Raw genomic sequence first — 10,724 nt, forward strand, 5'->3', positions numbered from 1 at the left:
CTGTAATGCACCTAGGAGTTACCAGTACACACCAATTGCGTCCAGTACAGCTCTTCTGCAAGGTAAGTACTAGCATCCTCGTCTCGCAGAGCTTCCGCTGTAATGCACCTAGGAGTTACCAGTACACACCAATTGCGTCCAGTACAGCTCTTCTGCAAGGTAAGTACTAGCATCCTCGTCTCGCAGAGCTTCCGAGGGGAGATGAGTTACCTAAGGTCACAGCAGTAACAACTGGCAGAATTAAGGGTTAGGGTCAGTGTCAAGCCTGTTGGCCATAATTTAACCTTGCAGCCAGGCTGTGTCACCAAAGCCTAGGAACCAGGCAACTGGGAATGTAGACATGCCCATCCACAGGGTGGAGGCCCAGCCTACTCCCTATGCCCAAGCATCTCAGTGTAAACCCCGACAGAGCACCCCAATGCCTACGGATAAAGGCAGGTAGAAGTAGTGGGGTTTTGTGGGGTCATCTCTGACCACTTGGCTGATAGCAGCTTGGGTAGACCTGGAGCAGGGCCCAGAGGCCATCAGCTCTGGCAACTGGAGCCATCAGTAGAATTGGTTGGCACAGTGCAGACTGTGCAGCAAATACCTTTCAGAAAGATGGTTCCACCGACTGTCCCAACCAAGGAACCACTTGTGCTGCACCATGGGGCATGTCAGATGACCCTGGAAAACATTCAGAAATCTCTACCTTCACTCTTACTGGGAGTCACTACCTTCTATCACATTCACACTGGCTCCCATGTTAAAGCCCTCATGGGTCACATTTGACTTTTTCCAAGTGTTTGAGCAGGGTCTGAAGATCTGCACAGATTCTCATCCAAAAGCTCTAATTAAATTTTTCTGAATTCAAATTCACATGTCTAGAAGCATTCGTAAGGCTATTATCTCTGCAGCGACATAGGCTTCCGAATAATTACGGTTGTCCCAAATCACCGGAGGGCGGCTTGGAAGCGCTAGTGGGTCTGACAGCACCGTTGTTGTGGCTTTTCAAAGTCATGGAATTATGTAGATGGCAGAGGGGTTTAATATGCAGGAAGTTGTCCAGCGTTAGTATTCTTTTAATAAAACACCTTCCGCTCTAATATCTCATGAAAAGGTAAAGTGTCAGCTTATTACTTACATTCAAATACACACATTCCCCAGGGGTCTTGGAAAGGCATCAGGCTGGCTTCCCAAAGACTGTTCTGTGGCCCACGTTGCCTTGGGTGTACAGTATGAGTGTGTGTGTGTGTGTGTGTGTGTGTGTGTGTGTGTGTACATGCGTGCGTATGCATGGCAGCAGGGGGAGGAGAGGTGAAGGTCTTTGTACCCTGGAACCGGGCCGAGGAGCTGGGACGGGCATCCTGGTGCCAGGCAGGCTCATGGTCGCCGGTGCCCACAGCCCAGGCTTCGGATCCTGGTTTTTCCAGGCCATGTGGGCGTGGCACATCACCACACCGTGGTGTCTCCTCTGTACGGGGCCTCTATCAGGGGCTTAAAACAATGTTTGTGAAGCTGCCGTCAAAGCCTTGAGCCCTGGGGTACCTGGAAGGGGAACTGGGTCTACGGATGCTGCTCTTACTGGTCCTGTCCTCACCCCAGAATTTAGTTTCCTTCAAGATTCCCACTGTCAAAAAAAAAAAAAAAAAAAAAATTCCCACTGTCGAGCAGAATGGAGACACAGGTCTCCCTGGAGGTTCAGAGAACGTCTTGGAGTTCTGGCAAAGGTACCCCATCCTCCCTCCGGGGACCAGGACCGCCAGGCTGTAGGGTGAGGATGAGACCTAGGGGTGAAGGGTGAGGGGACGGGGGCTTTCCGGCCTCGTCAGCCCTCTGCAGTGACAGCCAGCACAGGGACCTGCCAGTGCCCTGATCTGAGGGCTTCCTGCTGAGAGAGAGGAGCGTGGCTCCCCCTACCCCAACAAATACAGGGCACAGGGGAGCAGAGGAGGGCCAGGCACCTCGGACGGGTGGAGTGAGATACAGGGAGGGCATCTGCGGGCATCTGCTGTGCGTCACCCTGTAGAACGAGAATCGGTTTCTGGGCTCTGCTTCCTATGTGTGAGCAGACCCCCAACCAGCAGCATTTCACAGCTCCCCCCACACTGGCAGTGTTTGGATCCACCCACCACCCCCCCCGCCCCAGGGTACTTGCAGGGCCTGCCTGAAGGACCCGCTGCAGAAGCATCTGGAATGCGGGAAAGCAGGCTCCTGCCCCTTTTCCCCTCTCCCCAGGCTGCCCTGCGGACCCAGAGTGCGGGCTCTCAGTACAGGGTGTTTGAGTGGGGAGCTGTGTCAGGCGGTCGGGGGCGGGGGCAGGCCTGTGCGTGTTGTGAGCGCAGAAGCATAAACGTTTTCCCCCGAGTAGAGCCCACTGGCAGAGGTTTCCCTGGTTCGTATCCTAGGCAGTAAATACACGGGGAGTCACTTTGGTGCCTGATGGAAGTCAGGGATGGGGGGCAGGGAGCTCTGCTTTTCAGAGGTCGAAGACGACTAGGTGCCCAGTGCTGCAGCTTCAAACCCTGGGCTCCGGCTCGCTGCACACAGGGCTGTAGGAACGGGGCGGGGACTTGGTGCTCTGCTGTGTTGTTACGGCCACAGACAACCGGCCCTGCCTAACCCACCCCTGCCTCCCTAGCGGCTTCCTCACTGGGTGTGTGTTAGTGTCCCAGAGCTGTCGGAGCCAGCTACCGATAACTGAGAGGCTGAAGCCACAGAAGTGTATTGACTCCGTTCCAGAGGCTGCAAGTCCAAGATCGAGGTGATGGCAAGGTTGGCTCTTTCTGAAGCCAGGGATGAGGGAGAATTTGCTCCAGGGCCCTCCCCTGGCTTCTGGGGTCTGCTGTCAGCCTTCGGCATTCCTTGGCTTATGGAAGCATCCCCCAGTCTCTGCCTTCAGCTCTGCATGGCCTTCTCTATGCGTGCCTCTGTGGCCAAATTTACCCCTTTTATAGGGACACTGGTCATGTTGGGGTGGGGCCACCCATCTCCGGGCTGAATCCGTCCTAACGGATGACATTTATAACAACCCTACTTCCAAGTAAGATCACGTTCTGAGGTCCTGGGGGTTAGGACTTCCACATATGAATTTCGGGGAGACTGTTCAACCCACAGCAGGCGACACACCAAAGGGAAACAAAGTACCACCTTCTGAACACCTACGCCCAAGAATCCCTAAATTCGGGGCACTTGGGTCAGCCTTCCGGGGCAGGAGCGGGGAGTTCATTTGTCTACCATGTGCTTTTCCCTTTCAGTAAAGAGAAAAGAGGCACAGCATGGCAGGAACCTTTCAGCACGCAGTGACCTTGCCCACGCGGAGAATAAGACTGATCAGAACAGGAACGCCCCTTTCCTGGAGGGGAGGGCGCTTGGGGGCCTGAGCAGAGCTAGATCTGGCATAAGAGGGGCTGGAGGTTCCCTCCTTACAGGGTCATCTGTAAGGGGCCATGTGGTATCCCTTCCCAGATCTAGAATGAGAAAGAAGCAGTTGCGGCAATGTGGAAATCCCAGTGCCTTCTTGGTCCCCTTGAACTGGGAGAACTGGGTCGATGCAAAGCCAGTCGCAACAGGTGCACAGCGTGGAGCAGGGGTCCACGCACTCAGGAGGTGCAGGAAGTGGGTCTGCCAGCCACATCTGAGCACAAAAGGGGGCGCCGCCCCAGCAGCCTGGCCCAGCAGCCCCCACAGAGCAGCATCCAGGCTTGTGCTGCCCCAGAGTCTGTCTTTGCCTGAGGCCCTGATGGAGGCCACACACTGGCTTTTCAGAGCAGGAGTCCTCGTGTGTGCTGTGGCTGGTGGCCGGTGCCGAAGTCCCAAGCAGCACGTGGAGAAGGGCTTCTCGGGCTGGGAGAGACGTAGGACTAATCTTGTCCCATCTGCCGTGTGGGATCTGAGCCCCGGCACTCAGGCTGCAGTGGGTGGAACCGGGTTTCTGTGGAGGAGCTGCCGGCTCGCTGAGCCTGGAAATGGGAATGACACCGGCTCTCCAGGATAATTGTACATCAAGTAATTTGCCCAAAGGAGACATGCAACTAACTGGAAATTATTACTGAACCTGGCGGAGAATTGAGACTTTACATTAAATCTCTGAGAAGCAAACAAAATAGATTTTATCTATTAATTATCTAGTGGTAAAATTTTACATTGTCCCGAATCATTGTATTCTGTGACATCTACAGAACCTAAAAATAGTAATGTTGATCTTGCCGGATGGCTTAATGACATTTGGCTCTTTAATAAGTCCTCTTGGGAAAGCCAAGAATGCTAAGACTGAATTTAGTGACACAGAGGAGAGCAGACATTTTGGTAAAGCCATTTGGCATCACATAGCAACAATGTGCTGGCATTCAGCTATTATTAGGTGTGAATTCTAAATTCAGGGTTTTTGTCCCCTTAAAGTCATCACTTCCCAAAATAGGTTTCTTAAAAGTGCAGCTTTCCCAGATGCTAACAGCTCCATTCCCCCATTCGGGCTAACGAGGACATGAGCAGAAATGAGGCCACATTTTCCCACGAGGTCAGAGGGCAAGGGTAGCCGGTGTTTCTGGAAATAGGAAGCCAAATAGGGGGGTTCATTAAGGGTGTGTTCAAAAAAGGGGCATTGTGGGACCCCTGGGTGGCTCAATCAGTTTGCATCTACCTTTAGCTCGGGTCATGATCCCAGGGTCCTGCAATTGAGTCCTGCTTCAGGCTCCCTGCTCAGCGGGGAGTCTGCTACTCCCTCTGCCTGCTGCTCCCCCCGTTTGTGTGTGCACTCTCTCTCTTTCTCTCTGTGGCAAACAAATAAAATCTTTTTAAAAAGGTGGGGGTAGTTATGACAATGGAGGCTTGAACTCTACCACCTTTCCCTTCCTTCCCTTCATGAGTTTGTCCTTACCACATTGGCCCAAAGAAAGCCAGGGAAAGCACTCAGGTTGGCCGCACAGAGTAATGGCCCAAGCTCAGTCTCTTCTGGGGACTCCCCTGGGCAGCACCCCACCCTGAGAACCACGGCTGCCTGCTGTCGCGCACACACCTCTACCTCGGGGGGAGGACAGGGGCCAGAACCAGGGGAGCGTGCAGGTGCCGGACCTTCTCTCTCACTTCCTGCTGGGTGACCCCGGGTGATCCCTTCTCCTCTCTGGGCCTCAGTTTCCTCATTTGGCAGTGGGCAGGGAGAGGGTAACTTAGGATCTCCAAGCCATGGCCTTTTCTACCTTATATCCATGCTGGATAAGGTCCAAATAGGGCCACTGGTGCTGGAGACACTTGAGAGTAAGCGGCTTGATCTGGGGTGGGGTTGGGGGGATTCCATTTACACAGAGGAAGGCTTTCACTTCCTCACAACCTGGTACTAGGACCCTTGAGTGGAGTTGTTTGATGGGCACCAGGAGACTTCCAGAAAAAGGCCCCTTTGAGACATGGGCTGTATCTCCCCTGTATCATGAGGTCACTTGAGGGGACCCTGACTATGGCTGTGGCCCAGGACCACCAGAATCGAAACCCTGGGAAGAGGCCTTTGTCACCTGTGGATTCTTCCTGATGTAGGACGTACGCTGAGCTTTGCAGAACGGTTGCAAAGTTATTCTCAGCCCTCCGTCCCAGGCAATCTTCTTAGGAGGGCAGAGCTGGATTTGAAGCAAAGCACCAGTGTCTTCTAGTTGGAGAGGTGACCTTATTCGGCTGCCTCCTTTTCCATAGCAAACCAACAGGCCCAAGGAGGGGAAATGACTTGCCCCGGGTCCCCTAGCAGGACAGGAGGAAAGTTGGAGCCAGGGGCCATGTCACTATTAGCCACTAGTCTATTACTTAGGTATGCCTGGATTCCAGAGTCAGGCAGACTGGGGTTCAAATCCTGCCTTTACAGTTTACGGGCTGCGTGACCTTAGGCAAATTCCTTAACCTCTTTGTCCATCTATTGCTTTATATGGAGCTAGTCACATCTCCCTGGGTCCCACGGAGTCACACGTGTACACTGCGCTGTTACTCCGGAGCTAGAATGAACTCAGGGCCCGTGGAGGCGCACCTCCCCTTCCTGTTGCTGCTGTAAGTTGCCGTGGAGGAGGCAACTACAGCAGAGAGCCTGAGGCTTGGCCAAGAGGCTGTGCTCTCGGTAACGGGCTCCCGTGTCTCCGCAGGCTGGTGGAGCTGTCCTCCTCGGTGTCCATCGGCTCCCACTGGGGGGTGCTGTCCAAGTGCTTGGCCTACAGCAAGGCCGCGTCGGACCCCTTCGTGTACTCCTTACTGCGACACCAGTACCGCAAAAGCTGCAAAGAGATCCTGAACAGGATCCTCCACAGACGCTCCCTCCACTCCTCGGGCCTCACGGGCGACTCCCACAGCCAGAACATTCTGCCGGTCTCCGAGTGAAGGACGCCGCTCTTGCTGGAGATGGAGGAATGAGACAGTTGGTGAGAAGCAGGGAGGGAGGGCTCGGGGTCCTGGGTGGACTCCCCCAGCTGCCACCCCCCTGGCCGGCCCAGCGATGCCTGCTTCCTGGTTCCTCAAGGGCAGAGGTTGGACCGTCCCTGTTTTGCACCAAAGGATGACCATGGTTACTCGCTCTGAGCTTTCCTTTCAGAGGAGCTCCTTTGAGCTCCTGGACTCAACCAGAGACTCCCCAGGAGTGACAACAAGTCTGGTCACGATCAAGGACATGCAGCGCTGGTGGCAGGTGGGGAAGCATGGTGTCCACCTGCTCCCTAACCACTGGGCATTGGGCTTCACGCTGAAGAGTGGTGGTGGTCTCCATGGGATGTGAGTCATGCTGAACGTGAGGTTGGCAGCAGCCTTTCGGCCTTACCTCCAGCATGGCTGCTCTTCTCCACGTGGTTGTGGTGGCGGCTTTAACCCAAATATCATCCAGCTGGTAGTCACCAAATTGTGCTCAGCTGGGACTCGGGACCCTGAGTCCCAGGGGAAAATGTTGAACAACTCGCAGCTGCCCCATTGTGGCCTAGCAGTGGTCTTAGAAATGGTTCTGTTGGGTTGAACTCTGGTCCCCCACACGCCCACAAGAGCCAACATTTGCGTGTGTAGACAATCTTAGCCTGAAAATGGTTTAAATAGGCAGTCACCTTCTTCTGATTCACCTGTCCTAACCGCTGGAGCCAAGAAGAGGCAGGAGGAAGGAGGCTGCCTGGTGCCCCCACCCCTGGTTGTGACCTGAATTTGCAGGAGGCCCTTTACCTCCTCTCATGCATCTCGTCTACCCGGTCCTGTGAGAGGCACCTACAAGAACTGACCCGAGCAGGGGTTTGATGGGTTTGATATTAGTTCTAAGGCCCTGGGTTCCGTGATCCCAGTGGCTACCCATCTGGTTTCTGTGAGTCTATCAGCAGAAAGTCGAGGCTGTTCCAGGTGATCAAGAATGCACCCTGTGCTAGTGAAGGGAGGGTAACATTTTTATGGAAAATGATAGCTTCAATACCTTTGCCAAACCATTAGCAGCTCCATCTTGATTTACTAAAGCCAAGGTGAGTGGGCCGTGCTCTCTGCCCATCTGTCTTTGTTTATCATTTTGGATGATGTGTGAAGGCCAAGAGGGTTATTTCTCCGTCCTCTGTTCTGATGCCTCTGGGGTAGAAAAGACGGGGAGCCACAGACGCTGATGGCTAGTCCCTCTTTCCAGCTCTCTGTGCCCTAGCTTTGGAAGTACAGTGGGAGGACACTGTCCAGCACAGACCAAGTGGCAAGAGTCTAACATTTTTTTCTGCCGAGGGCCCCAGTATGGAAAGACAGAGAAGTGTTGTGCACATTTCCTTGAAAAGATGTTGTGGAACTTACCTTAGCTCCCCATTTAGAAAAGAGATAGCTGAGCCTAGCCCAGTCTTGCCTACTTCCCAGGTTTTCATGGGACGGGCATAGCCTCCCAGGCCTTGGCACCTGTCAGTTATAGTTGGAGGTGTGCTCACACCTGCCTGGAGGAGCCCGTGGGGCACATCCCTCCCCAATTCTGTGTTGGGGGACATCACGTTGGTAGCTTGAAATCAGCCATGATGGGAATACTTATGCCAAGAAAATCAGCAAAATCTAAAACCAGGACTTTCGCCCTGAGAGCCGGTGGTCCAGCATCCCCCAGCACACCACTGCCCAGACATGACTTTGTGCTCTGATTCACAGCACGTTCATTTGAATCAAGTTTGAATCACAGCAGACATTCATTTTGGTGGAACTTTCCTAGTGACAAGCAGCTGTTCATGCCCACCCCACGGTCCCAACCCCAAAAGTACCAATGAGGTTGCAAACAAGAATGGAGCCAAGAAGGTAGGCACAATTGAATCCTACAATCTCCCTTTCCATGCAAATATTCTCCAAATTGGGCGACAGAGGAGTAGTGACCTAGTAGATGAGGCTAGTAGACAGTCAAGTTCAAGCAACAACCTTGTTTCATCTGAGTTGGGGAATGACTATGTCAAATTCTCTTTCTTCTTGTTCTATGTATGCGACCTGTTATACTCCCAGAGGCAAATGGATCTCTTTTACCTCTTCCTGAGCTAAAAAAACAAAACAAAACAAAAAAAAAACACAAAAGATCTCTTACCCACAATAACACGAATCTTAGAAAGATACATATCATAATTTTTGCCAAGCTCCTAGGACTGCTAAAGTAAAAACACACACCGTAAAACCAGTTGTGTTGGCATCATGTAGACAAAAGACCAAAGAAGTCAGCCGAGGGGGTGTTTTCACTATTGTTCAGACAGGCATTAAAAGGCAAGGAGAAGCAAGGAGAAAACATTAGCGGTCAGCACCAACCAGCTCAGCTGTAATTACCTTTAGATGAGTGTTGGTGTTCATCGATACCCAGTCTGTAAAATTCTCCCCTGGCTTCGTTATTCCCAGGTGAATTATCTACCTCATTTGCTAATTTAATTTATCAAATGCAACATGGGTTTCTCAGGTAAAACACTCAGAAACAGCGAGATCAGAGGGTCTGGGAATCCTTACTTGACTTCAGTCTAGCGTCAGGCTCGATGTGTAAGGCCCAGACTCTGGTGGACGCTGAATCAGGTGGGAAAGAGCTTCAGGAAGCTTGGAACTGAAGCCTGGCCTGGGTGAGGGGCGGGAGTCTGATTCCTGCCCCTCCCCCCAACCAGGGCTCTGTCTCTGGCCCTACACAAGCAGAAATGTAGATTTAATTCCTGCCCTGCGAGGCTTTTTCAGTCACCCTGCAACTACTCTAGCTTTTTCTTGTACTTCCTCTAGAAAGAGAGGACACCAGAGCCCTAGGACCCCGCCTGACGGACCACCAGCTCAGGTGAGGGTCCTGGCATCTGGGGTTTGTGTGTCTCATGGTCAGCTGACCTCCGGGAGTGATGCTGCTAAGGGCCAGCCTGTTTTTATTTAAGAAGCGGCTGGGGCATGAGGGAAGTTGACTCGAGCCCCCTGATACCAACGGCCCATGCCTTCTGGGGTTTAGCTCAGTCTCCTGTCACCCTGAGCAATAAACCTCTCTCGTGTCTCTGAAATTAGTTTTCTTTCTCATGGTGCTCTTCTCTCTGAGAGAAGACAGACAGGACAGGCCATGCCCACGTGCAGGCAGGGAGACGGTGCCTGGGGTATGGCCTATGGCAGTGCATTTCTAGAATGTAACCCAAATGCAGGATAACTCAGATGGCCCATGGTCTTAACGAGGATATTTTATCAGGTGCCAGAAATTCCTTGCATCGGCTCCTTTCCTTTGGACCATGAGCACCCCAGGAGAGAGTGAGGTCCTGGATATATTTGTGGCTCCCGCCCCCTTTCTGGAAGGTCTAAAGCACCTGGAACAGCTTTTGGTGTGTGAACTTAATTATCCACAGGAAACACCAAGGGAGTGTGTTTAAGATGCAGATTCCTGTCCCCCTCCTCAGAGATTGGCCCAAGGCAGCCTGGGATTCTGCATTGTCGAACCTCCGTGCCCCGGCGACTGCAGCCCGTGGCCTCCCAGCTCTCCCCTGAGAAGGGGATCTGGGACACATGGACAAACTCTGTGGAAAGCTGGGCCTTTCTAAATATCTCTGTTTGTCCTGTAGCTTTCCCCAAATCTCCAGATAGTTCAATCTTCAGCCTCATTTAAGGGCTGAGTCATTTTGCTCTCAGAGCAACAGAGCGCTCACTCCGTGAAATTCCGAAATTCTAAAAAACCCGTCTTCAGAGACTCTGGTGGAAGAGCTGCCACCCTCCCCTCCAGAGGTATTTGCAGAGCAGCCTCATTCCATTCCCAGGGGCTCCCCGGTCAGAAGTGCGTGTGTCCGCGGGGGGTCGGCAGAACATAGCAGCACCAGCCGGGACACTTTGTTAGAGAGCAGGAAGCTGGCTCTTAGAGGGTCCCATGGGGACACGTGCTTGGGTCTCCTCTCCACCTCTGCCTGGGCAGCCCAGCTGTGGGATCCGATGGCCTCTGGGTCCTCTGCTGCCAACCACAGCTAGCCCAACACCCTTCCCACCCAGCCTCACTCCCTGGGGAGCCAGGCCAAGGTCAGGCCAGAGGGAGACAGTGCTGGATGCCAACCCCTGGGTGTGGGTCTGTTTTTGGTTCCCCACTTCATCCAGCAAGGCTGACCCAGCCTGGGCCCCCCCGGGAGCAGCTCCTCATAGTGATCGTGGTCCGTAGCCCTAAAGCTCGTGGGTACTCAGTGAAACTTACAAGCCAGTACTGTGCTGAGTGCTTTCGGGTCATGTTTCATGGGTCATCACCATGACCCTAGGACGTAGGGACTGGCATCTCCTTTTCAGACTGCTGGGAAGGTCTGTAAGTCCTGGAGCAGCAGTTAGAGATG

General features: G+C 53.2%; 1 protein-coding gene across 1 annotated transcript in view; it reads left to right on the plus strand.

The window, feature by feature from the left end:
* Nucleotides 1–6,371, plus strand: part of LOC111145426 (G protein-coupled receptor 26) — a 24,827-nt gene extending 18,456 nt beyond the window's left edge. The window contains exon 3 of the mRNA XM_022500307.1: nucleotides 6,099–6,371. Coding sequence (XP_022356015.1) covers nucleotides 6,099–6,330 — 232 coding nt within the window. The 3' untranslated portion in view covers nucleotides 6,331–6,371. The remainder of the gene's footprint in view (nucleotides 1–6,098) is intronic.
* The last annotated feature ends 4,353 nt before the right edge of the window (nucleotides 6,372–10,724 follow it).

Source organism: Enhydra lutris, unplaced genomic scaffold (genome assembly GCF_002288905.1).
Source record: "Enhydra lutris kenyoni isolate GAN:26980312 unplaced genomic scaffold, ASM228890v2 scaffoldscaffold12, whole genome shotgun sequence".
Lineage (NCBI taxonomy): Eukaryota > Metazoa > Chordata > Mammalia > Carnivora > Mustelidae > Enhydra > Enhydra lutris.